Source organism: Artemia franciscana, chromosome 8 (genome assembly GCF_032884065.1).
Source record: "Artemia franciscana chromosome 8, ASM3288406v1, whole genome shotgun sequence".
Classification (NCBI taxonomy): Eukaryota; Metazoa; Arthropoda; class Branchiopoda; order Anostraca; family Artemiidae; genus Artemia; species Artemia franciscana.
This window is the reverse complement of record NC_088870.1, coordinates 52,081,152-52,108,988: the sequence shown is the minus strand read 5'-3', so window position 1 is coordinate 52,108,988 and position 27,837 is coordinate 52,081,152. Positions and strand designations below refer to the sequence as shown.

At 34.6% G+C, this 27,837-nt stretch overlaps 2 protein-coding genes across 2 annotated transcripts; one reads left to right on the top strand and one right to left on the bottom strand.

Annotated features, from left to right (window-relative positions):
* Positions 1 to 123: 123 nt before the first annotated feature.
* On the bottom strand, positions 124 to 8,637 carry LOC136030554 (putative OPA3-like protein CG13603). The gene is made up of 2 exons (XM_065709608.1): positions 8,451 to 8,637; positions 124 to 618 (listed from the first exon to the last, which is right to left on the bottom strand). Exons 1-2 carry the CDS (start codon positions 8,587 to 8,589, stop codon positions 269 to 271), a joined length of 489 nt encoding a protein of 162 aa, XP_065565680.1. The 5' UTR covers positions 8,590 to 8,637; the 3' UTR covers positions 124 to 268.
* On the top strand, positions 8,370 to 27,663 carry LOC136030553 (seipin-like). The gene is made up of 5 exons (XM_065709607.1): positions 8,370 to 8,472; positions 13,534 to 13,745; positions 15,858 to 16,003; positions 21,461 to 21,660; positions 27,341 to 27,663. The coding sequence occupies exons 2-5, from the start codon at positions 13,546 to 13,548 to the stop codon at positions 27,572 to 27,574; spliced, it is 780 nt and encodes a 259-aa protein (XP_065565679.1). The 5' UTR covers positions 8,370 to 8,472; positions 13,534 to 13,545; the 3' UTR covers positions 27,575 to 27,663.
* The last annotated feature ends 174 nt before the right edge of the window (positions 27,664 to 27,837 follow it).

Genomic DNA, 27,837 nt, shown 5'->3' with positions numbered 1-27,837 from the left:
TGTGTTTTGGGAAATGAAAAGGGCAGTAGAACTTTAATTTATAATCAAATGAGCTACTTTCGAAGTTTTTCCGAAGTACCCTATTCGTACAGAAATCTTTCTATAAGAAACGCCTTAGAGAAATAAAATAATGCATTGTGCTCACATCACTCTTTACTTAGGTAGCGCAGAAATGACTAAAACATTTTTGAATAAAAATATCAATTTAATTTTGGCTAATTACGCTTGAATTTCACACGAAGCACATAACCTACAAAACTAAGCTGTTTCACGTTTTGCTTTTCACTTTTTCGTTCATACTCTTCTCTAACTTTTGAAGTAGGTCTTTGAGCTGGTGTACTTGCTGTTCATAGCCTTGGATAGATTCACAGACACAATTCACTTTGTTTTCCAGTTCATTCCACGCGTCAAGTCTGGCCTGTTCTTTTGCGCTGTCTTTTTTCACCTGTCTTGCGTATTCCATTGACACTAATAAAACACCAATACTGAAGATAATAAATTCTCCTAAAATTGTGGCACCGGATTCAATAGCAGCATTTTCATCAAGTTTTTCAATCTGCTCAGGTTTATGCATGTTCATTGCCCACATTTTTGTTCTAACTTCAAATCTGTGATAGCCTGAAAAACAATCGATTATTACAAACCAATGATGACCAATGAAATCAAACAAATGAAACCAGTACTATCATTGTGGCAGCAGTAGCTGCAACCTAGTAAAGACCGAACTACAGTCCATAGTAATCAAAAGTTATAAAACAAGTTTGAAAAAAAACCTAGCGAAAAAAAATATTATCTGACAATGACCCAGGAAAGGTAACTATTGTTTCGGTTCGTCATAAATGTAAAAGTTTTTTGCGAAAAGAAATTTATGGTGATTTTGAGAAAAGCCTGAAACCCCTCGAAAATAGAGTCAGATCAAAATGAGCAGTATACAATTGGAATCAGCATGGTCAAAAACCTTGTTTAGGGAAATTATAGTCCCCCTCCTTCAACAACAAGGAAAATCACATTTTTGCATCAGTAGCAGTGATGTCTCCCGTTTCTTTTTTTTCCAGTAGGCAAACGGGCTACCAGAACATCATAGAGATGCTTCATGGCTCATTCAAAATATATTTATCATATCTACGTGCTTTTTCCACCATTTGCAAGTGTCATATGGTACAAAAATGGCACAAGTTGTGCCATTTCTCAAGGGGTAGCACTAGCAGGCTATCAAAACATCGTAGACAAATTTTTTACAGCTCATATGAAAAATATTGCTCATATCTATGTTTTTCCTATAAATTCCACCATCTGCAGTGATATTTATTGACTCATTTGAAAACTTTTGCTCATATCTACGCGCCGAATATCAATTTTACCATTCGTAAGTGCGATATAGCACTGAAAGCAATACTTTTGGTGCCACTTCTTAAATGGAAAGTCTTGGAAGCATTAAAAGGTATCATTGTAATAATTATGGACCAAAATCTTTAACTGGAGGTTTGCAAGAACACCTCCTGTATGTTCTTCCTCCAGGCCCCCTTAATAAGCTACGCAATTAAAGTCCTTGTTTCGATTTCCTTGTTTGATGATTTCCTCCAGGCCCACCTTAATAAGCTACGCAATTAAAGTCCTACATACACCAATATATTAAATTACATTATTATAGGAGTGGTTCTGTTAGTAAAGCGGTGGGCTTCAAATTGGATTATAATGCATTCGATTCCAGCTTGAATTTTCCTTTTTTCAGTCACGGTTTGTCCATTTTTTTGATTATTTACCCACTATTTTTGCAAACGTGATGCACTCATTGTTTAAAGCATATCCCGGTAAGGCTTATTTTCAACCTATTGTTTATATCTACGTGCTTTTTATCAATTTTACCATCCATAAGTGCCAAATAGCACTAAAAATGGCACCTTCGGGGCCACTTCTTAAGTGGAAGAGTTTGGAAGCATAAAACGGTAGCATTGCAATAATTATGGTGCAAAGCCTTGACTGGAGGTTTATAAGAACCCCTTACATATAGCCCTCCCCCTCCAGATCCTCTTAGTAAGTTTCATAATTTGCCATCTCATCTTAAAAGTTACACAAATTAACTAGAACTAAAAACTTTTCAACTAAAAATCTACTAAAAATTAAGCTTCAAACTTCAAACTTCGAAATTGAACCTTCAAACTTCACTCTGCGATGAAGCCTCGACAAAAGTGGCCATTTTACCATTTTTCTGCACAAAACTATTGGCACAAAACTTGAAAATTCTGAATTTTCAACATAAGAACAGAAAAAAATGTAGAATACCAAAATTAAATAGATTAGATAGATTAAACAAGCTAAACAGATTAAATAGACTACAATTAACCCTGAGCAAAAAAGGGAATAAAAATATAAGCAACTTCTAAGAAGTCAAAATTTCATTTAACAATTATTTTTGAACAGCCTAAAAGGTTGCTACCTTCAAGCTAAACCATACATCATATTCTAAATAATATGATTCATCATTACAAGATGGAAATATGACCTTAAAGAAGGAGTAGAAGGAATTTGAATATGATTTTTATATTCCGAAAATTATGGTTATTTTGTTCAGAAGTAAAAGACGGCAAAACAATTGGGGGATGGGGAGGTCTTCCTGAACTTGAGAAAAAAGTAAATCATGCACACGAAAGGATATAGAGGGATTCGAGATCGAGTAAAGAGATAAATCCTGAACAATAAGTTTCCTGAATGAAGTTTCCTGAAACCTTAGTGGTTTTAAAAGATATCGGAAAGTTAACATACATACTATTGGACAGTAACAAGCATAAGATTGGATCAAGCAGTAAAAAAAAGAGTTCAAAAATTGAAAAAAGAGTTCCAAAATGTGTGAGCTTTCTCAAACACCGATACTCCTACACATGTTCATTTTACTCAAATCAATGCGAAGTTTGACAGACAGGTTGTCATCCCTAAGAATACCCAAAAACAAACATCAATTTTTAGATCTATGAATGATCGCATTTGGCATGTGAATGTCAGATAACTGAGGAAAATCTGAGAAACATGCGAAAAGATAAAAATAGACTTGACTTAGAAAAATTTAAGGAAAAATAACCAGTACCAAACCATAGAATTACTCTCTCAAATTTGCTAGATTATACCATAGCTCTGGTTCACAACCAGCTCCAGCAAGTGCTAAATGTGCTCTTATCTGCAAAGGAAACAGGGACATCGGAAGAAGGCGAACTATAGGTGCCACTATGGGCATGTGAACGTTTAGGATGACGAAGTCGAGGTTTGTAATTTTTACCTCATAAAAAAGATTATTTAAATCAATTAAAATTAGCACAAGGCATAAAAATGATCCCTGAGAGACGCCATATTCCACTTCTGAGGGTAAGGAGAAAAGTGGATGAATAGAAACTAATCTAAAATCATATAAGAGTTAAAGAGAGAAAATGCATTTCTCCTTATACCGAAATGGGAAATCTTCGACAAAAAAAACTTCATGGGTAAAAGAATCAAATGCCTTACAAATATTCAGGAGTAGATTAGTAGGAATTTATCCAAAATCTAACGCAAAATGTACGAAATTTATAAGGGTCATAAACACAAGTTCAGCAGAGTACTTCATTCAAAAAACAAACAGAAAATTACGTCGAAGATGTTTAGAATTGAAAAATTAGACGAGGCGAAGCATAGCCTTTACAAACATTTTACAAAATACCGATAATATTAAAGTAAGTCAATAGTTTGCTGTGTCGTTTCTTGATTCGACTTAACATAAAGCAATAATCCAAGCACGATTGAGAGCATTAGAAAAACTCCACATTCAAATGAAAGATTAAAAAGTTTTGTTCGAGGCGAAAATACTGAATAGATAAATAAATGATCAATATATACATTTACTTTAAGGCTCAATTTAACTATATTGATTCACTTGACTTTTGACAATAATATGTACAGTGACATGGGGACGATTCCTGATGCGCCAAAAAGCTCATTTTTATGCCCTAATTTTCCAAATCAGTCAGGTGTTTCTCAATTTCTAATATCCCTGTATTTGGGTTTAACCTAGACATGTTTCAAATGTTTGACGAGAGAGGGTAATGAATCCTACTGAGTGGTTGGTCATTTCTACCAAAAACTACAACTACTCTGCAAAAACTACTGATTTGGGTGATCCGTATTTCAAACAGTAGGTTGTACGAAAAGTGTGGTTCAATCCCGCTTTCTGGGGCTATAATGAAAGAAAGGTTGAGATGGCTAGGCCACGTTCTACGGATGAAGGATGACAGATTACCGAAGATTGTCCATTTGGCCAACCGTCTGGGGCTACACGGAAAGCAGGTCGTCCTTGTCTGGGTTGGGAGGATGTCATAAATAAGGATTTAAAGGAAATGGGAACTTCCTGGGAGGGTGTAAAGAGGGAGGCTTTAAATAGATTAGGTTGGAGGAGGAGCGTGCGTAGCTGTGTTGGCCTCAGGCGGCTTGGTGCTGCAGTGAGTTATTAGTAGTATTAGTAGTTACATTTAAAATTGCTTCATTCTTTGTTCTTTACCAACTGTGGATATCGTCCACTATTTGGAAACCAGAAGGTTTTTGCGTCTGAACTACCTATGCTTGTATGGACTCAGTGACTTTTCAGGAACGAATATCCAACCGTGCGTCATTACTTCCTCCGCAACTTAAAATCTCAATATACATTTTTTTTTTAGACTTTTAAATCGCTTGGCAATCTCAAATTTTTTAATCGGCAGAAACTTGGTCCTCCATGGGGCAAAATTGTAATTTGGTCCCACAAAATGGCAGAAAGCGCTACTTTCCCGTTGCGAAATCTTTTCGGTCACTTTGAAAGAACTGTAAAGCTTTTATAACTTGTCCCAGTTAGCCCTCTCCCAATTTTCTAGGACCATCGGTTGAATACGATAATATATGGAGAAAAAACACAACAACAAAGAACACGCAAATACGACAAAAAATACAAAGTCCACATTTTTCTTAATAGAAGCTTAAAATATCAACAGTAGGTTTATCTAATATGCTAAACCAAATGGTGTGACTATATTTAAGATCACTTTCCACGGGAGAGGGGAATTTTGCATGGGGGAAACTTTCCAGGGAAGAATTTTTCGGAGGGAGAATGTCGGATCCAGAAGCATGGCCATATCGAGGATTTTGTTTGTGTTGGGGAGGGCATTTTTACTTGGAGGGAACAAAAAGACTACAAAGCACATAAAAAATTCGTATATGTACATTTTAATTACCTTTTTTACGAGTCGCGCAAAAATTTCTGGGAGAGGGGATGTAGGGTTCAAACCTCGTAGTTCCTCTTCTCGAGACAAGACCTTGTCCCACAGTGTTTGGTCATAGGTTGTGTCTACTCTTGACCAACTTCACTTCCCCCCCCCCAAAAAAAAAGAATAACAATAATAATAAACGAAGGCCCGGCTCTATAGAAAGGTCATTTTTTGGTTTTATAGGTATTATGTGGCGTCAATTCAAAAATTATTGGGGAGGGAAAAAAGTGCTTTTCAAAATCAGGGGGGGGGGTATTTTGTTGTTTTTTCATGTTTCCCAACAAAAACACCAAAAAACTTTTTCAATGAAAATTAAAAAGAATTTTCAAAATATAGGGAGGGAATATCCCCTCCCAAATAATGACATTGACATCTATCATTATATAAATTAATCATGGAAGTTGCGTAACTAGTTAAGACAATCAAAAAATCTGGGATGCATAGAAATCAATCCAAAAGATGGTGCTTAATTGGAAAGTGATCAATTTCTACTCCTCCACCGTTCAATGTTGCTTTAAGCTGTGAATATCAATGCAGTGTGTTATATCATTCCTAAAAGCACTTCGCTTTACTTTGCCAGCCCCCCACCCTCTTTAATGCCAAAATTATCAATCAATCAACTGATGAATTTATTACACAAAAACACACATGGTGTTGACACAGAATACATAAAAACAGATAAAAATAGACAAAAACATGAACAAAATCACAGTGACATCAAAAAGAAAGCACATGATATGAAAAGAAGGAAAAAAGTATCTTCGCATAACAATTAGAGATAGGCAGTAAACGAGCTATTCGCCAGGTCCATCGATTTCTCGAACCACTATCTCTGAGCTATGAACCCCATACAAAGAAACTAGCCCATGCACCGATTTTAGCCGACAGAAGCTATTCCAAGTAAGAACTTGGCAAGCCTAAAAATCAAAGATTGCAGCCTTCTATTCTCTGAGGTAGTAAATATAAATAGGAAGTCTCAGGTAACCGAAGCTTGGCAAAGGTGATAATGGCTGCAGATGACTATCTAGACAAACGTAATACAGGGATAGTAAATGTTTTTTATGCATATTTCCATGCTTCACTCTTTTCTGCCAACTTAGTACTGTACCCACAAATTGAAACACCTTAATCCACAAGTAAATAGTGGTAAAGGGGCAAAGGAAAAGATCCTATAATTTGCAGTAAATCTATTTTAGTTTTTTCTCCCCTACTACAAAAAAGTTTGCAAACTATAATTTATTTTGTTTTCTGGTTTTTTATTAAAACATCTTCAAGCAGTGATATTATTAAAAATATGACCCAAAATACACACCCTAAAAATAAATTCCTGATTATGCCCCAGTTTCTGATGACATCTCAGTTACCCAATACAATCTCTATTTTGCTAGATTTTTTCATGGTATATACCAACGTATGTGTATTTTTCTTAAACCATGCAGATACTCGTTGGATAAATGATACTTACAAAAAAAAAAAAAAATATTAACTATAATTAAAAATACCTAAATAAAACTTTACACGCGAGTCTACTAGGAGAGTGGTGAGGCAGTGGCTCCATGAGTACCAAGTCGAATTTCATGTATTTACCTCCTAAACTCTTGGCAAATTAAATGTAACCAATTTATCAGGCTGTGGGGGAATTTTTCTCACTATGGGGAGTACCATTTGGATGAGACCTTGCTCGTAACTATAACTGAGCAATATTCAAGTACGCATATAATAGTAGATTATACCCTCTCCTTTCTCTCTCTATCCTATGGTGCCACAGTGGGATTAATCTCAGCTCGGTAATATGGGACCCAGAATTTGCACTCTTAGTAAAAATCCAGAACCTTGGTACTCAAGAAGTGTTGTAAATCCAATATAAACAGACATACATATTAGTGGCGGCTTTAGGAGAGGGAGAGAGGGGACACTATCCCTGGGTACAGATTTTTTAGGTGCACAAAATTTTAGATAAATATCTAACGATTATAATCCTTTTGTAATTTGTTAAACTTAATTTTATTAAAATAAATTAGAGGGCGCAGTTAATAAATGAAAATAATAAATACAGTATTAATTAATTAATATAATGAAAATAAATAATAAATAACTTAAAGATTCATAAAATAATTAGTAATAATTAAATAATTTAAATGATAAACAGAAAAATAAAAATTAATAATCAATTAATAAATTGAAAATAATTTGATTAATAAATAAAAATTTGTAAGAAATTCAGCCTGAAAACTTTATGGAAGACAGAGGGAGGAGCTCTAATTAAAATTTTGCCCCAGGCACAAGAGAGGTCAAAACCGCCACTCATGCATACATGCACACATTCTCCCTTCTTTTAAAGCTGATAATTTTTTGGCCCATCTCATGAGCTATAATTTGTGTTTCCTGCCAATTATCCTTTCATTGCTATTTGCTTTAAGAGTTCCTAAAACTGTTTTGATATCAGATCCTTTTATTACCCCTTACAACATCTGATCGACGTTTTGAGGTACCTATTTTTTACTTTCTCTTCGGCAGCTCAATTTTGCGTGTTGGGGAATTTTCCATACAGGGAATTATTGGGGAGATTTTTCCGTGGGGGGAAGATATTTTGTGTGGGTGTATTTTCCACAACGGGGGGGGGGGGGGAACATCGGCTCTCCCGTTTATAAACCTCTGTTAGCGTCACTCTTGTTTAAACCGGTTTACCCGTAAATTGAATCAACTGTAATAAAACCAAGAAAAAGAAAACATAAGAAATATGTAATTCGGGCAATGTATTTTACACGGATGAAGGGGGGCAGTGAAGCTGCAGTTGAGATGTGTTAAAAACAATTATTCTAAATATAATGAAGTAGCAATCGTAGTTTTTAACCCTTTTATATAATCAATAGTCAGAAAAGAAGATATTATCTTTGAATGTCCGTGATGGGTTTAAAATCGAAATTCCAAGTAAAGGAATTAATATATTAGAAAGAACTTAAAAAAGACATTGAGTCGTATGTTCACCTTATTTATATGTCAGTAATATGAACTACCCCAAGTTTTTCTGACTGAATTTCGGTACAAAAAATTTCACTGTGAATGGGCCTTATAAAACAAGGGACACCATGCCGTTTTCGAAAATTAGAAAAATACGTAATCATAATACAGCGCTACCTATAAAAAAATGTTTTAAATAGAAAAATTCCAATGGATAAATTTGCTTACTTTGAGCTGTAGGCATACAAATGTAAGTCCTAAAATAGTAATTATTCTTTGCTCTTCTTGCAATCCATTGGGCAAAAGGTTTGCTTAACTGTCTAATCGCCAGGACTCCAAGTTTAGCCAGAGGCACACCCACGACCATTTTCGTAGCTATGGAGCGCTTTAGCACTAGCTTTTAAAGGGTAGACACACAACTCTGCCGATGTTGTCGATTCAGCGCGAATGCGATGCGTTCGCCTGTCTGGGGCAAATTTATAGGATAGCAATATGAGCTAATATAGGTGAATTTAGAAGGTATTCCCCAATTAAAATTCAGGGAAAGTTTGTGTTTTTTTCAATTAATTTGTTAGCTAGAAGATGAGTACTGCTTGATGTGTCTTTTAATGCATTTTATATAGACTAATTACTGCCCTGACAATTATGAGCATTAATGTAACGGTTTCATTTCGTGGATTATTCTTTTTTCATAAGATTGCTTAAATTTACGTAAGATCACGTAAATCTTAGAGGAGGCCCAATGTGACAAAGGCGCCAATGAGCAAAATCTCGGGGATTGGGCCGATGTGATAAAGACCAAATTGACAAATTTAATCTAAGGAAAAGAGTAAAAAAAAGAATAAAAAACAGGAAAAGAGGGTGCCAGAACAATTTTTGGGGCTGGGCGGAGGCTCGGGGTCCTCCCCCCGCGACCCCTGAATCTGTCAGTGTCCTAAGGGGCAGCAGAAATGTGAATTCACAAAAATAATTGGGATGTGGGGGCCAAATAATTTTTTAAAACCATGGAGAATATTTTTTTCAATTAATACATCAAAAATAAGTATTTTTCTAAGATAAAACTCAAAAACGTATTTTCAAATTCTACAGGTGGGGTAACCCTCTGCTGCAGCTGACGTGCCTGAGGGGTAGTGCAAACCTACCTTACTTCCCATTTATTTTTTGCTTTATTCCCTTTCAACTAGGAACCTATTAGCTAAGAGAAATTGCCCAAATTGCTTCATCAAAATCCATCAACTATCAATCCCTCATTCTCCTACAAATCCCCACAAAATAAAAAGCAACATGAATCATAATAGTAATGGTAAGCAAATTCTAAAAATAAAATCTAAATGTTGTCAAAATTTTAACATTTCTTTGAGAATAATATTCCAATATTTTTTGCATGGAAATATTAAAATGACTTGGTTAGCTGCTTGTTGTACAAGTAGCAATCCTTTGCCAATGGAGAGGTTTCTGAAATACCCTTTAACCTGGACAACATCAGGCATTAGCTCATAGGCACAAAACCCAGTTTTAAAACAATATTTTAAGGTCATGTTAATAATGTTTGCTTAAAGAATACTCTGTTTTATAAAACTAACGTTATTTACTTAATCTTGAAAAAGCGTCTTAAAAACGAGATTTTCAGAACTTTTGGGCTATGAATTTGCATGATATCTTTAGAACTAATTACGAAAAAAAACTAGTTTTTTAAACTGAAAGTAAGGAGCGACATTAAAACTTAAAACGAACAGAAATTACTCCGCATATGAAATGGGTTGTCCCCTCCGCAATCCCTCGCTCTTTACGCTAAAGCTTTTAATTGTTTTAAAAAGCAGAATTGTGGCAAAGAGTCAAACTTTAGCGTAAAGAGCGAGGGATTGCGGAGGAGACAACCCATTTCATATACGGAGTAATTTCTGTTCGTTTTAAGTTTTAATGTCGCTCCTTACTTTCAGTTAAAAAAAGTAGTTTTTTTTATGTAATTTCTGAACGTTTTTGAATTAATGCATGTTTGTTTTTGGCTCTCCACACATACATTATTAAAATGAAATTTGCATATTAATTCCTATTTTGGCTAAATGGCTTTTTCTTAGTTTTGATCAGACGATTTTGAGAAATAAGGGATGGGGAAGGAGGCCTAGTTGCCATGCAATTTTTCGGTTACATAAAAAGGCAACTATAAATTTTTATTTTTAACGAATTTTTTTCTTAGTTAAAAATATACGTAACTTAAGAATTAACTTACGTAACAAACTTTTATATTCTTAAATTTTTATTATGTATATGAGGGGTTTGTACCCTCGTTAATACCTCTTTCTTTATACTAAATTGTAAGTTTTGTCCCAATTCTTTAAGAATGACCCCTGAATCAGAAAGGCCGTAGAATAAATAGTTGAAACTACTAAAAATACTATAGCATAAAGAGCGAGGTATTTATCTCCTCTTAAATACCTCGCTCTTTATGCTAAAGTATTTTTAGAACCCCTCATATGCGTAATAATCTCTGTTCGTTTTAAGTTTTTATGCTACTCTTTACTTTCAATTGAAAAAACTTTTCCATGTTTATTTTTTCATTTTTTTTTATAGTAATATTAGAAAATCCCATGATTTATTTCTCCAAGGACAGATCCTCCCACATAGTCCCCTCCCTTCAACCCCACCCCCAAAACCAAAAAAAAATCCCCTGAAAACGACTGTACACTTCCCAATAACCATTATTATATGTAAACACTGGTCGAAGTTTGTAACTTGCAACCCCTCCCCCAGGGACTTTGGGGGAGTAAGTCATTCCCGAAGACATAGTTATTATGGTTTTTGACTATGCGGAACAAAATGGCTATCTCAAAATTTTGATCTGTTGACTTTGGAGAAAAATGAGCGTGGGAGGGGGCCTAGGTGCCCTCCAAATTTTTGGTCACTTAAAAATGGCACTAGAACTTTTCATTTTCGTCACAATGAGCCCTTTTGCGACATTCTAGGACCACTTGGTCGATACGATGACCCCTGGGGAAAAGAAAAAAAAAAAACAAAAAAAACAAACAAACAAATAAACCCGCACCCGTGATTTGTCTTCTGGCAAAAAATACGAAATTCGACATTTTGTAGATAGGAGCTTGAAAATTTTGCCATAGGGTTCTCTGTTACGCCGAATGCGATGGTGTGATTTTCGTTAAGATTCTGTGACTTTTAGGGGGCGTTTTCCCCTATTTTCTAAAATAAGGCAATTTTTTTCAGGCTCGTAACTTTTGATAACAAAGACTAAGTTTGATGAAACTTAAATATTTAAAATCAGCATGAAAATCTGATTCTTTTGATGTATATTTTAGCATCAAAATTTCGTTTTTTAGAGTTTCGTTTACTTTTGAGCCGGGTCGCTCCTTACTACAGTTCGTTACCACGAACTGTTTGATAATGGTAAGGTACATTAACATGTATGTACGTCAAATTTAATTTTAAAAGCGAGTAAATACCTTTTTTTCCTTGAATAAAATATTTTCTCTTCGATATTTTTTTGTCTTTTTTTATAACTTCAGGGCTGAAAGGAAGTTAGAATTTAAATAGTTTAACAAATCTTAGTTTTAAAATACTATTTTAAGGTCACCTTAATAACGTTTACTTAAAGAATACGCTGCTTTATAAATTAAAAGTTATTTACTTAATCTGGAAATAGCGTCTTAAAAGCGAGATTTACCAAATATTGACAGGTATATATGTCACATCTATTTTAAAAAAAGAGTAAATATCTTTTTTTTTTTGAACAAAACATTTTCTCTTCGATTTCTTTTGTGGCTTTTTATTACTTTAGGCCCAAAAGAAAGTTGGAATTCAAATAGTTCCACATACCTCAGTTTTAAAACACTATTCTAAGGCCATGTTAATAGCGTTTACTTAAAGAATGGGCTGTTTTATAAAACAAACGTTATTTACTTAGTCTTGAAACAGCGTCTTAAAAACAAGATTTTCGAAATTTTTTGGCTATGAATTTGTAATGTATTTTTAGAACTAATGGTAAGGAATATTTACAGGTACATATGTCACATTTAATTTTAACAAAGAATAAATGTCTTTTTTTTTTCTCGAATAAAACATTTTCTGTTTGACTTATTTTTCGTACTTCAGGACCGAAAGGAAGTTAGAATTCAAATCGTTTTACAAACCTAAGTTTTGAAAACACTATTTTATGGTCACGGTACTAAAGTTTACTTAAAGAATACGCTTTTTCATTAATTAAACGTTATTTACTTAATCTTGAAATAGCGTTTTAAAAATGAGGTCTTCGAAAATTTTTGGGTTTGAATTTGGTATTTTATTTTTGAAACTAATGTCAAGATATATTGACAGGTCTGTAGATAAGATAAGATTTACTACAAAAGGCCTGTGGGCCATAACAACACAGAATAAAATCTACAAACAAAGCTCAGGAACAAAATAAAACTTAAAAAAAAAACAAAAAAAAAAACGCCAAAGTTCAACATATTAACCAGCAAACACCAATTTTAAGAACCGTAACAAGCTATCCCGTCGAGCATGATTCTCTGTGTTTAATCCCTAAACGAAGAAACTTGCAAAACTGTTTAATAGCACGCACGTTCCTCTCATCCATCCACTCAATTAACCAGCATTCACTCCCAAACACTCGTACAAAACTTTCATTCCGCAACTCAGACAGCTCTTCACACCCGGATACAAAATGAAATAAGTTTCCATTCGTACATCCACACATAGGGCAAAAGTAGGGGCCAGCCGCCAGCCTAAACTTTCCCAAAAATTTGCTTTTCTCATCTAAATCCAAACTATCCCCTCTTAACAGCAACAAGTTCTTCACATCCTTTTTTTTTTAAACCAAATTTAAAATAAACCTTCTCCCCAAAGCAGTCTTTAGTTTGGGAGTAAAACCTCAAAGACATAGATTGGTTCTTATGAGCTTGCCACTCTTGGATTTCTTAGTCATTTAGGGTTCGCTGGACTTCCTTCCATGCTGACACTCTTTCACCCATATTCCATATTTCATTAAAAAAAAAATTATATTTCCTTTAATATAACATTTTCTTTCCTATTTTTTTTCATACTTCAGGACATAAAGGGGATATTTTCTGCTTGGTATTTTCCGCGAGGAGGGGGGGGGTCTATAAACCAAAAATATAAGAGAAATAAGTTATTTCGGAGTCTCATTAAGAGGACGAGTACAGGAAGCGATTTAAACAACTTCTAACTTATTTTATATCTTTTGGGGATTTCTTTTCCAGTGTTAAAGCTATATTTTTAGGAAAAAATTAAGATTAGGAATTGATTCAATGATAATTTTAAATTTTATTTTCCTTTTTAGGTAATATCAAAAATGAGTAGTTCGGTGGATACAGTGTTGCCAACCGGTAACCGGGTGCTCACCTTTTCACCCACTAGATTAGTTTTCAAATTTTTGGGGTTTCTGCTTACACTCGCAGCCGTAATATGGACTTCAATACTAGTCTACATAATGATCTACTATATATACATTCCAACATCAGAGCGTAGCTATCAACTACATTTCTGGTTCAAGTAAGTTAATCCGTTATTATCATTATCATTTATTCAATCCCGGGCATGCACGTACAAATCTATTGGGGGGTGGGTGGCAAATTTGAAAAAAAAAATAAAAAGAAAAATCATGTGGAATAAAAAATTATATAGAAAAAGTACTAAAATCCCGAGTTCTCGGTGGCTTGGTGACCCCCATTCTCTAGTCACGTGTCTTTGTAGTCTCCATGGATTATAGGTAGCTATGTAACTATTATCTTGGATAATCTGAAGAATTGGGGAAAATTGATTATTTTGCGCCGGAAAAGTCGGGACCAGCTAATTCTACTAATTTTTCTAAGTAAAGGTCCATTCACAATGAGACTTTACTGATACCAAAATGTAGCTAGAGCTAACTTAAGCCAATCATATTTTTTCATGGAATTTCTTGCCAACCATCAAGTTCTATAAAAAATGTGTTTGGTTCAAATAAGGCCCAGCTGAATGTCGTGATTAGTAAAATTTTATTGTGAATGGGGCTTAACTCGAGCACGCTGAAACACCTCCAAGATGTTGATGGCTACAATATGGTTCTAGGGTGGTCGACGAAGCCTTAGCCTTCTCATTAGACTATATTTTTGGGAGCATCGTAGGATGTATTATGTCTAAACTACAAAGAAAGGCTAAAACTTTAAATAATTAACGCAGATCATAACAAAAAATAGAATTTCATTCATAATCACTTTTACTAATTTAAAGATTCTAAAATTGATGACCAAAAACTGCACACCTCATATCAAGTTATAAATCCTGTGTGCTGGTTTGAAGTGTAAAAAAAGAAATCATATGAAAGATGTATATAAATGTATAAAAATATTTACGAATTATATATTTGATTTTGGTAATGCATTATATTTATTTTATTTTATTTTATTATTTTGTTTTGTTATACTTTATTTATTATGTTAAGTGTATTTTATAAAACTAATATTTAAAAATATACGAAGAGGGTAAGAAACAATGAAAAAATCGTTAAAGTCATAGAGTTTTTTGGAGTACGTCAGACTTACAAAGTAAAGAAGTGAGACTTAGTTGCTAAAAGGGGGACTTCCCACCTCTGCCCCTGCAATTCTTTGGTAGTTTTATTTTAAAAGTATCATACAGTTTGGTTGTTTTTGTTGGTTCGATGAAATACCCCCCTCTCTAATCAAATTTGGGCTCTTTCTTTGAAGTGAATTTATATGTCTCTTAACTGAGGACGAAAATCATGTTTATTTATAGGAAAAAGAATGTCAAAACTTTTGGTTGTCTTAACTACTGTTAGACACCAAATTTTAAGATGAACACTTGGCACCCTTTTTTGGTGGGGGGGGGTTAGGGTGGTGTACCAAATAAGAAGGTTAAACCTTGTGGAAAAAGAATTTCTTGATCTCGAATATCGAAACCATTTTACAGAGTAAGGAATAACAACCCCTCTATTGTCTCCATTATTGGCTGTCTAACAACTGATACACACCGCATAATGAGATTAGGGACCCATACTTGGCATCTTCTTGAAGAGAGGGTTTAAGTTGGGGAAACCTAGCAGAAATTAAATCTTGGGGGGATCCTTATCTCTAATATGGTAACTCAAAATTCTTTCTACTGGAGAATCTCAGACCTTGTATCCTGTATCCCTATCCAGTATGTATCCTCAGATCTGTATTCCTAGGGTTTTCAGCTGTCGTGCCGAAAGACAACACCGTTCTCCCCATCCAACTGGTGAAAAACCTTCATATACACTCAAATAGAAAAAAGCACATTGTTTTAATAGTGCAAACGGTACAAGGTCTAAGTGAGACCTAACTAAACAATCAGGTACGTAGAAGGTTAAAAGGGTTAAATTAAAAAATAGCATTACTTAAAAAGCAACATGTCTTAGGAATGGTTTATCTTGTCAGGATTGTTGATAAGCAATTTAATGAACAAGACCCTGAATGCCCTTTAGATAATGCAAAAGTACACAAGAAAATTGTAGTGATTAAGGTTTACATACTGAACACCACCTTGAACAACTCAAGGTTGGCTGAACGCCACCTTGAACAACTCAAGGTGGGCTGAACGCCACCTTGATGCTTGATTTGTGGAATAAAATGAGTTTAATGTTATTTTTAGACCATGTGAAAATACACTAGAAAAGTGTAGTCACCAGTATTCTAACTTCACGGTCAACAGACGTGATATGTACCTGCCAAATGGTCAAAACTACAGAATATTCTTGGATTTGGAAATGCCAGATTCAGCTAGAAATCTAAACGCAGGTAAATTTATTTGGCTTAAATTGTCCCTGGGAAATTATCCCTGGGAATTCAACTATTGTCCCTGGGAAATAACAAATACTAAAGTAAAATTACCTTACAATTACAAATTTTTACACCATTCAATGAAAACTAGTCAAAAGTAGGGGAATTCCCTCCCTCCCTCAAACTTCTTGTTTTACCATCAGAGGGAAACCATGAGCCATGTAATTCTTGGCACTTGACTGTCTCACACCCTTCGGTTTCATTTATATTTTACAAAGATAGAATATTTGAAAAAGATAGTATATTAATTAGATTGACATTTCCTGAAAAAAAAGTATCATTTCAAATTGCCTGATTAGCCTTTTGGACTCGAAAAGCCATCGTCGGAGACTGAAGGTGCCAGAGACAAAAGTCAAAGAGCAAGGGCGACTTCGCCTAAAAAGTCTTATTGAAGAAACAGCTTTATAAATTTGTTAAATATGCCAAGATGTTTCTCTTCAGAAATAACCCAGAGTTAACTGTCAATCAACCATGGAATTGAATGTCATGGCAACCGTGGATAAACAAACTTATCGGTGAACCCCAAAGTAGGCTGAAAATTAAGACAAGAGTATCTTCAACGTATTTTATTGAGGCTCAATTTTGCGATTTTGTTATTACAAAAGCTGGATGACAGACATTTAAAAAGGGAAAAAACATACGCTCTTTTATCAGAATCAAAAACTTACTGACTGTATACCGATAAATGCTCATTTGCTAAGATGGCTTCGATAACTTGTTGTATAATTTCACACTATCCCCCCCCCCCCGAACATGGTGCCGCTACACCTTTACAATTATTCAACATTATGCACATTATATATGGAACATTATTTTTCCGTTGTATACTGTCACACAATCCCCCCCCCCGAAAATGGTGCCTCTGAGATTACACGATTATTGGCAGAAATCGCCGAAATATTTTAAACTCCTGGGATGAAAAAAAAATATTTAAAAAAAAATAAAGTAGTCAAAAGTTATAGGCCTAATTTAATTATACTTAATTCTTTCCATTATTTTTCGTCAACATTTCATTTCAGTTCGTATCAGATTCAGACATCGTAACTCGCTAGGTGGATCCCCAGAGAAGAAGGTGACAATTTTCCAAACTAACTGACAATCGTAAGTCCCTTGGCTAGAATCAGGCCGTTAAGCAATTTGATATGCAACGCAAAATCTATGTTGTATGTTTGGCAACTACCGTATACATAGACTTTTCTTTTCAAAAATAAATTATACGATAGCTCAACTAATTGCCCGATTTCCATCGGACAAATAAGGTTTGAGGCTTGGAACCTCAAGCAGAATCATAAAAGGATTATTTCAGGCGACAGTTCAAATCCTAGTGTACCCAATTATTTAGTTTGGGACGGGTGTCAGTGGCGTGACTCTATAAACTCAGCCAGAGTCGACCCATCTCTAAATGGGTACCTGGAGAAATCTGGGGAAGGTAAACAGGAAGGATGTGCGAAAGCACAGGATGGTTGGCCCCCCCCCCACCCCCATTGCACTTTCTGGCTGAAGGGCCAAGAAACGGAGATCAGCACCGCCGGTAGGGACTGTAAAGTCTAATGCCGTATTCTTTTTTTTAGTTATTTTAACTTTAAGCAATAAAAAATAAACTATATTTAATATTTTATGTTAGTTTTTAGTTGACTCTGATTATTCACTACAACTGGCAATCCAAAGCCCAAGTTCGAGTTTTCTTCAAGGTTAAAATGATGTTGCTTGTTATTTATTAGAACAGTTCTGGTTTTATTGGGAGGCTAGCGACCATAGGAGGTGACAGATTCAAACTCTGAATAATTTCAACGTCAAAATGTATATGTAAAACAGTTTACGTGAAATAAAGAGTGTTAGTGTAAGGTTGGCATTGTCATTGTCATCTTTAGGTTGTCAATGTCTTTGTCTGTCAATGTCCATGTAGATTGAAACAAAGGCCACTAGGTTTATTCCAAGCTGATATATTAATCGTGCATACCCGCGGTATCACGGGTGTATCACAGGTATTACTTGATCACAAGAACCGTAATCGCGACGAGACGGTCCTGCCCCAATTGCAGGGATCCAAAACTTATAACAAGCAGCACGGTTGTATGTATATGCTACAAATACTTGGGTAGGAAAAATTTTATTCTTTATTTTATTCTATTTTTTTGTTTCATGGTTGTTTGTGCCTATTCTTCAGTCTTAATTATGACTCCTTCTACACCTTTCTATCTATTTCTCTAGTGGTATATTTTACGCACCACTCTTTTTTTTCAACTTCTCCTAAGATATTTTAATCTATCTAGTTTGTCTAGGGGTCCTTTCAGGGCGATTTGTATCAAAATGCCCCTGTCTTAAAATGTAAAATGTCCTACCGTAAAATGTTAGTTAATTCAGGCGCTCTATAAATAAAACTTGTGTCATTTTTCCCCTGTTGGAATCGGAATTCGCTATGATATTTTAACCAAAGTAGAGACTCCTTTCGGCTCTGTCGTTCTAATTACTTTTTAGAAAAATTATCACCTCTGGACATAAAGCATTGTACCACTGAAAAGTTTAGACCCTCCCCCGCTCGCTCTGCCAGAGTTCAAAAGCTGCCTCCCTTAAAGCGTTTCTGTCGGACACATACAGAAGTTTCGTTGCAGATTAGAACTCTGAACTGTAAAAACACCTCCCTAAATCAAAGATACTTAAGTTAATACAATATGTGAATCAAATAGTCTTAGGTTGATTGGTATGATGACCTAGTGATCCCGATGAGACGACTCGAGACAAGACCTTTTCAGGTATTAGCTCCCTGAAGCTGCTGTCTCGACATGGAATTCCTCCAGATCACCTTTTGCGAGTTTATACCTCTTTTACAGTCTTGCCTTGAATGCTGTTCCCCCGTTTGGCATTACGGCCTAACGCAGGAATAGTCGGACGCAGTTGAGAGGGTTCCATTTCGGGCATTGTTGGTAATTTCAAAAGCGCCCAAAGTCCCATACTATGCCCTCCTTGAACAGTTTGGCCTAGATTTCCTTGCTGGCCGTCGACAAAAACTGTCGCTTGCTTTTGGTACAGGGGTGTTGAACAGCACATCCCATCGATCCATACTGCCCCCTGATTTCAAATCACATCGAGAAAGACCCGCAAGAGTAGTGGCAGAAGCTGTACCTCGTATACAGCCTATTCATGTGTCTCGAAACGGATATTTGAAAAGCTTTGTTCCCTCGTTTGTCAAGTTTTTAATGTTACTTCTAATAAGCAAGAATAGTTAGAGCTTTAATTCGCGAGGTATATTATATTTTTACTAATCAGTTATTGTTTACTGATTTTAAGTGGACGATTGGATTTATTTCAAATTATCTCATAAGTGTTGACTATGGATTGTACATGTATTTGTGTTTTGACGACTAAAACGAACATTCGGCTTGTCCTCTGCTTTAGTTTGTTAGTTATATTGTATTATATTTTGACTAGTCAGTTTTTCTACTGATTTGAAGTTGACGTTTAGAATTATTTTAAATTATTTCATAAGTGTTGACTATAGATTGTATATATATATTTATGTTTTGACGACTAAACGAATATTCGGCTTGTCTGCTGCCCGTTTTGGAAATAAATTGAATTGAATTTCTCTAGCTAAAAGGCTTCTTTGTATACACTTACAAATCAAACATTCTTAGGTTGATCGGTATGATGACCTAGTGATCACAATGAGACGACTCGAGACAAGACCTCTCCCTCCCTAGCTAAAAGACTTCTTTGTATACACTTGCAAATCAAACAGTCTTAGGTTGGTCGGTATGATGACCTAGTGATCACAATGAGACGACTCGAGACAAGACCTCTCCCTCCCTAGCTGAAAGGCTTCTTTGTATACACTTGCAAATCAAACAGTCTTAGGTTGGTCGGTATGATGACCTAGTGATCACAATGAGACGACTCGAGACAAGACCTCTCCCTGCCCTAGCTGAAAGGCTTCTTTGTATATACTTGCAAATCAAACAGTCTTAGGTTGGTCGGTATGATGACCTAGTGATCACAATGAGACGACTCGAGACAGGACCTCTCCCTCCCTAGCTGAAAGGCTTCTTTGTATATACTTGTAAATCAAACAGTCTTAGGTTGATCGGTATACTGACCTAGTAATCACAATGAGACGACTCGAGACAAGACCTCTCCCTCCCTAGCTAAAAGGCTTCTTTGTATATACTTACAAATCAAATATTCTTAGGTTGATCGGTATGCTGACCTAATGATCACAATGAGACGACTCGAGACAAGACCTCTCCCTCCCTAGCTGAAAGGCTTCTTTGTATACACTTGTAAATCAAACAGTCTTAGGTTGGTCGGTATGATGACCTAGTGATCACAATGAGACGACTCGAGACAAGACCTCTCCCTCCCCTAGCTGACAGGCTCCTTTGTATACACTTGCAAATCTAACCCCAAAGCTAAATTCTTTTTTTAATACTTGCCTGCAGATAAGTCAACCCTGTAAAGTCATTTCTAAACTTGTAATTCTTACAGGATACTATTACCATATTTTTATAACTTTTATCTCTTTTAGCTATTACATTTCAATCACAACTTTCTCCAATACCAAAGTTTATTTTCTTTTTGTCTCAATATTTTAAAAATGCACGCTCTAGCTTAGTAAAATAGCAATTTGAAAAAATTAGCTTTTTAATAAGCTTTATGATACGAGAATAAAAGAGCTCATTGAGATGTGTTTACTTTCACAATAAACTTTTAAATCTAAATATTTGGATCGATATGCCATTGGTAATTCAGTAAATAAGTACCTGCAACTACAAACTGGCTAAATTTTTTGAACTTTATAATACTTTCATGAAAGCATAAGATAAAGTTTAACATAAAGAACTCGAGGGGATTAATGCCCCTATTATATATAGGGTAGTTTCTTTTCATTTGAAGTTTAAACCTCAATCTTTCTCACTTAGAAAACAAGCTTGTTTTTTTTTCTGTATTTATTACTAGGCGTCATACTTTAGACTCTGTAAGCTCAGCCAGAATTGACACAGCTCTAAGTGGGTGCCTGAAGGAATCTGGGGGGGGGGATAATAACGTATTGCACTCCTGTTCGAAGGCAGGAAATCAGGAGATCTGTACCTGTCCAGCACCAACCATTGGTCAGCATGCGATAAAATTTCCTACTGTACAAACCTAGTCAAAAGTATTTTGGTTCTTAGAGGCTTTGGTTAGGTAGAAGATACCTTAAAGGGTATAATAAATGATTCCTCAACTCCTTCACATATCTGGGGGGCAGAAAGATAGGGTTAAGCCAGGCGTCTCTCTCCCTCTTGGTCTCTATCTCCTCCTTTCTTTCATTCCTCTTTCTCCCACCTACTATTTTACATCTTACTGAACAAACTTATGTTGACAGAAACTTTGTTTCGAAAAATTTTGTCTCTCTTCTTCTTTAAAAACTCCTTTTTTCAGGTACTTTCATGGTTCAGTGCGATTTAATTAACGGAAATGGAGAGATCTTTGATAGAGTTCTTCGTATGGCATCCTTGAAGTATCATTCTTCGGTCGTTCGGTTTTTGAGATCCTTTTTTATGTGGCCTTTTTACATATTCAAGGTCACAGATGAGAAACAAAGCGTAGAGACAGAGCTCCAAAGTTTCGCAAATTCAAGGGTGAGTCTATTTAGCTTAATATAACCATTAGTGCCAATTCACCGTGATGTAGGGGACAGGTGATATTTTTCCCCGTCACAGAAATTTTAGGGAAGCAAAATTTCAAATAAATAATCTAACAGTTAGGATTATTTTAAAATTTTTGAAATTTTTTTACAAAAGTTTGTAAGAGGGCGCAGTTGGTAATAAGTATCAGCAAGTTGAATCCGAAATTTTAATTTTTCATACATTTTCATCACTATTCCTTGAAAATAAAAGAAAGTTGACCAAATTCATGCGAATTTAAATTTGATTTTAAGCAAAAAGTAATACAGTCAAATTAAAGAATTAGAAGCAATTGGGACGAGGTAATCAATAGTTTAGCCGAAGCTAAAGTAAGAAAAGTTAGATTTAAATAAATGGAAATTTAGTTGATAAATGATAATGTTGCTAATGAATGAAAATTTTGTTGAAATTTGACCTGAAAATTTTGGGAGACAGGGGGGGGGCTAATCAAGATTTTGTTCTGGGCGCAAGAGAAGCCAGAACCGCCACTGGTATGGGAGGGCTTGTAAGATGGTTTCAGGAGAATTTTCTTGCAGAGCCTTTTTTGTGATGACACTGCAATAACTGTAAAGCATAATCCTAATCAATGTTGGTAAATAAATTGAAAATGTGCTGTTCTTACCGATTTATGAACTTGCACAAAAAATGAAAAAAAATCCTTTTTAAAAGTTGTTGTACCACAAAACAGTTAATAATAAAATCAACGACATGTGATCAGTAATTTTTGGGGGAGGTGGGCAGCAGAAAATAATCGACTTTATTTAATAATATTTACAAGAAGTGCCCTGAAGTTCGGCAAAATCTAGAATTTAGGGTAGCTGAGCCCACGGGCCTTTGAGTACGTCTCTACTCTGGCTATGCTACTCTTCGTAAGATTGGCAATTTTTTATTTATGCCACATTTTTCAATTTATTGGCCATTATTATTATTATTACCACATGGAAAGAAAGCGAAAATACTTGTTGCAAAAAACAAACAAACAAAAAACAAAAGTAAAGCATTTCAAACATAAAATATGACATCCAAAAAATTGAAACCAACTGAACACTGAATCCTCTTTCATTAAATTTTGATCTGACCTGTTCTTGAACAACTGGATGTTTCTGGAAGTTGCGCCCGCAAAATGCGTCAAACCATTCTAAGGACTGTAAAGCATTACCAAGAAACTTTTTTTGTCACTTCATCTGCTTACTCTAAGAAGAGAGCATCTGTATGATTATAAATCTGCTCTTGAGTCTTAACAGGTTAAAACTCTTTGAGATCAGTGCTTTCTGTTGATTTCTGTTGCAGTGCTTTCTCCTCGATAGTCCCTAGCACTCACATCGTCTCTCGCTTGCTGCCAGATCAATAGTTATTAATACTTTCTATGACTCGTGAAAGACAGAGATGTTTAGTTTGCGATTTTATGTTATCAAAATCCATGATACCTGTTTTGGTATAGGTTATTTGATATTTAATTCCGAAGAATTGAAAAGTCTCATAATAAGTTTTCTAATAAGTTTCTGGTTTTGCAGTAGCTAATTCCATGTTACTCGGAAATGTGTATACCAAATAGGTTTTTTCGAGGACAACACTGCCTTTCCATGACCTACAAATAACAGTTCAAATGGGACAAATCCTTTTGTTTGACAGTAAAACAACAACAATATCTCTAGATATTTCGGTCAAATATACAATGGCCGTCATCAGCAGATAAATTTATCTGCTGACGACGGCTGCTGATGACAGTATGCCGAAATATCCTGAGTTTTTGTTGTTGTTTCAAACAAATAAAAGTCCGAGATGTGAAATCTGTCCATGTGGATACTGGGGTGATGATTCACTATGTCCTACTGGATTCTGATTAATGGGTAATTCATTTTAATGGAGTTTTATTTGTCTTGATCGAATTTATGGGTTGAATGCCCCTACCTACCTAAGCTATCTAATATGGACTGCCTCGGTATAAAAAGCCTATTCTTTTGGTGTATCAATTGCTATCAAAATCCAATTTTTTAGAGTTTTGGTTACTATTGGCTAAAGTTGTTCCTTACTTCCCGTTCGTTACCACAAACTTTTTGATAATTATTATGGCTTTTGTTTGTTTTTTGGAATTTTTGGGTTGGATAGCCCCTTCCTAGCTAAGCTATGTAATATGGGGCTACCACAGCGTATATCAGCAACAAAAGCCACATCTTTCGATGCATTAATTGTTTTCAAAATTCATTGTTTTATAGTTTCGGTTACTATTGGCCCAAGTTGCTCCTTACTTTCAGTTTGTTACCATGAACTGTTTGATAATTCTTCTGAGTTTTGCTTGTCTTGAAGGTTTTTTTAAGGCTGAAAAACTTCTTCCTGGTTAAGTTATTTACTATGGGCTACCTCTCCATTGTAGAATAATATTTTTAGGCAGAATAAAAAAATATTAATAAAAATTAATAATATTATTATTAATATTTATATATTGAAAATAAAATAATAATTATTAATATTAATATATAATAATGTTAATATATATATATATATATATATATATATATATATATATATATATATATATATATATATATATATATATATATATATATATATATATGTATATATATATATATATATATATATATATATATATATATATATATATATATATATATATATATATATATATATATATATATATATATATATATATATAAGCGCCCCCCCGCGCTTATATATATATATATATATATATATATATATATATATATATATATATATATCTATATATATAAAAATAAGTTGTCCGTGTGTGGATCTGTGGATCAGGTGACGTCATGTTTGTCCGCATATGACGTCTGAATTATTTCACACTAATACAAAAGAAGAAAAAAACTAAAAAAGGTAAAAACTACAAAAAAAACTAAAAAGAAAAAAAACTAAAAAAGCTAAAAAACTAAAAAAAACTAAAAAAAGGTAAAAATCTAATAACTAAAAAAAACTGAAAAAAATAAAAAAAGGCAAAAACTACAAAAAAAAATAAAAACTAATAAAAAAACTAAAAAAGCTAAAAAACTAAAAAAACTAAAAAAAACTAAAAAAAGGTAAAAAACTAAAAAAAACTAAAAACTAAAAAAGAAAAAAACTAAAAAAAAGGAAAAAACTGAAAAATAAAAGAGAAAAAGAAAACTAAAAAAATATGAATAAATATATATAAAAATAAGTTGTTTGTGGGTTATGTCTGTCTGTCTGTCTGTCGAGTGACGTCGTGTTTGTCCGCATATGACGTCTGAATTATTTCACACTAATACAAAAGAAGAAAAAAAACTAAAAAAGGTAAAAACTACAAAAAAAACTAAAAAGAAAAAAACTAAAAAAGCTAAAAAACTAAAAAAAACTAAAATAGGTAAAAAACTAAAAACTAAAAAAAACTGAAAAAACTAAAAAAAGGCAAAAACTAAAAAAAAACTAAAAACTAATAAAAAAACTAAAAAAGCTAAAAAACTAAAAAAACTAAAAAAACTAAAAAAAGGTAAAAAACAAAAAAAAACTAAAAACTAAAAAAGAAAAAACTAAAAAAAGGAAAAAACTGAAAAATAAGAGAAAAAGAAAACTAAAAAAATATTAATAAATATAAAAAATATAAATATAAATATAATATAAATTAGCAATCAACAAAGCACCGAGACACAAATGACGACCGGGACACAGGGAGTATAAATGACGACCAGGACATAAGTAAAAAAAAAAAAACTAAAAAAACTAAAAAAATGGTAAAAACTACAAAAAAACTAAAAACTAATAAAAAAACTAAAAAATCTAAAAATCTAAATAAACTAAAAAAGAAAAAAAAGAAAAAAGGAAAAAAATAAAGGAGAAAAACAAAACTAAAAAACGAATGTATATACAGACCGGGACACCGGGATACAAATGACGACCGGGACACAGGGAATATAAATGACGACCGGGACACAGGGACACAACTACAATGGGGACGCCGGGGGGCACAGGGGGATATAAATGACGACCGGGACACCGGGACACAAGGAATATAAATGACGCCCGGGACACTCAAAGAGAAATCACAGACTGGAACACCGGGACACAAATGACGACCGGGACACAGGGAATATAAATGACGACCGGGACTCAGGGACATAACTACAAAGGGGACGCCGGGGTGCACAGGGGGATATATAAATGACGATGGCGACTCAGGGAATGGTCGATTAGCAATCACCATCAACAAAGCTCAAGGGCAATCATTAGAATCATGAGGTATAGATCTGAATACGGATTGTTTTCCCATGGACCATTATATGTTGCATGTTCAAGAGTCGGTAAACCTGACAATCTATTTATATGCACAGACAATGGGACAGCAAAGAATGTTGTATATTCGCAAGTTTTACATAGTTAAAAACATATATATATATATATATATATATATATATATATATATATATATATATATATATATATATATATATATATATATATATATATATATATATATATATATATCTATCTATATTCACAGGTGGGACATAGGGACACAACTACAATGGTGCGTAACTAATATGGCGCGTAACGACTTACGCGCGCGGGGGGGCTTGGGGGGGGGGCGCGAAGCGCCCCCACCAACTAGGTGTTGGGGTGGCGCGAAGCGCCACCCCAACAGCTAGTATATATATATATATATATATATATATATATATATATATATATATATATATATATATATATATATACCAACTAGGTGTTGGGGTGGCGCGAAGCGTCACCCCAACAGCTAGTATATATATATATATATATATATATATATATATATATATATATATATATATATATACTAGCTGTTGTGACGCTTCGCGCCACCCCAACACCTAAGCCCCCCCGCGCGCTTAAGTCGTTACGTGCCATATTAGTTACGCACCATTGTAGTTGTGTCCCTGTGTCCCACCTGTGAATAGAGATAGATATATATATATGTTTTTAACTACGTAAAACATGCGAATATACAACATTCTTCGCTGTCCCATTGTCTGTGCATATAAATAGATTGTCAGGTTTACTGACTCTTGAACATGCAACATATAATTGTCCATGGGAAAAACAATCCGTATTCAGATCTTTATCTCATTATTCTAATGATGTGTCCCTGTGTCCCGGTCGTCATTTATATTCCCTGTGTCCCGGTCGTCATTTGTGTCCCGGTATCCCATTTTGTAATTTCTCTTTGAATGTCCCGGTCGTCATTTATATTCCCTGTGTCCCGGTCGTCATTTGTGTCCCGGTCTGTAATTTCTATTCGAACAATCTCCCGGTCGTCATTTATATATCCCGCCTGTGCCCCCGGCGTCCCCGTTGTAGTTGTGTCCCTATGTCCCGGTCGTCATTTATATTCCCTGTGTCCCGGTCGTGATTTGTGTCTGGGTGTCCCAGTCTGTAATTTCTCTTTGAGGTTCCCGGTCGTTATTTATATTCCCTGTGTCCCGGTCGTCATTTGTGTCCCGATAAGTAATTTCATCAGTTGACAAACATGACGTCAGTCGGCAAACATGATGTCAGTCGGCACACAAACATGACGTCACTCGACACACACACATACCCACACAGACAACTTATTTTTATATATATAGATTAAGTGAGAGTAATAAAAAATAAATTATTTCAGGCAAATGAGTTGGCAGTGGTTTCCATTGAGATTCAAAACCGCTGGGTGAACATTTACGAAGCTCAATTACGGTTCCAAGCCGATTTCACCGGAATCAAATACATTATGTACCATCATCCGTTAATTGCCCTATTTTTTGCTGCTGTATTTGGAGTTGGTTTGTTTGGAATACTTTTAGGGGCTGTTTGGAACAGCATCGGGAAAGGCTTACCGAACAAGGAAAAAAATATGTGAATTTCTATGGTTTTGTTGGTGGAATTTTGTTTTGGTTTTCTAATTTTTGTAGACTTTATGTTGCTTGCCATACATATTTTATCATTCTATAGAGTTTCTGTAGACTACTGAAAGTAAAAAAGCAACCCTTCACTTAGTCAGAATAGCGTATATCCACTTTTAAATTTTTTTAGGAGAGTATATTAAGTGTTAGCTAGTAACTAATAAAATAGTTAAACTAGTAACTAGTTTACTAGCAATTAGTAGAATAGTTAAACTAGTAA

What these genes read in the sequence shown, in the direction of transcription:
- LOC136030554 (XM_065709608.1), bottom strand. Translation starts at nt 8,589, where the DNA reads ATGGTCGTGGGTGTGCCTCTGGCTAAACTTGGAGTCCTGGCGATTAGA. An exon ending in TTGTATGCCTACAGCTCAAA is followed by an intron (nt 619 to 8,450) that starts GTAAGCAAATTT and finishes ATTGTTTTTCAG; the next exon opens with GCTATCACAGATTTGAAGTT.
- LOC136030553 (XM_065709607.1), top strand. Translation starts at nt 13,546, where the DNA reads ATGAGTAGTTCGGTGGATACAGTGTTGCCAACCGGTAACCGGGTGCTC. An exon ending in AGCTAGAAATCTAAACGCAG is followed by an intron (nt 16,004 to 21,460) that starts GTAAATTTATTT and finishes TCCTTTTTTCAG; the next exon opens with GTACTTTCATGGTTCAGTGC. An exon ending in AAAGTTTCGCAAATTCAAGG is followed by an intron (nt 21,661 to 27,340) that starts GTGAGTCTATTT and finishes AAATTATTTCAG; the next exon opens with GCAAATGAGTTGGCAGTGGT.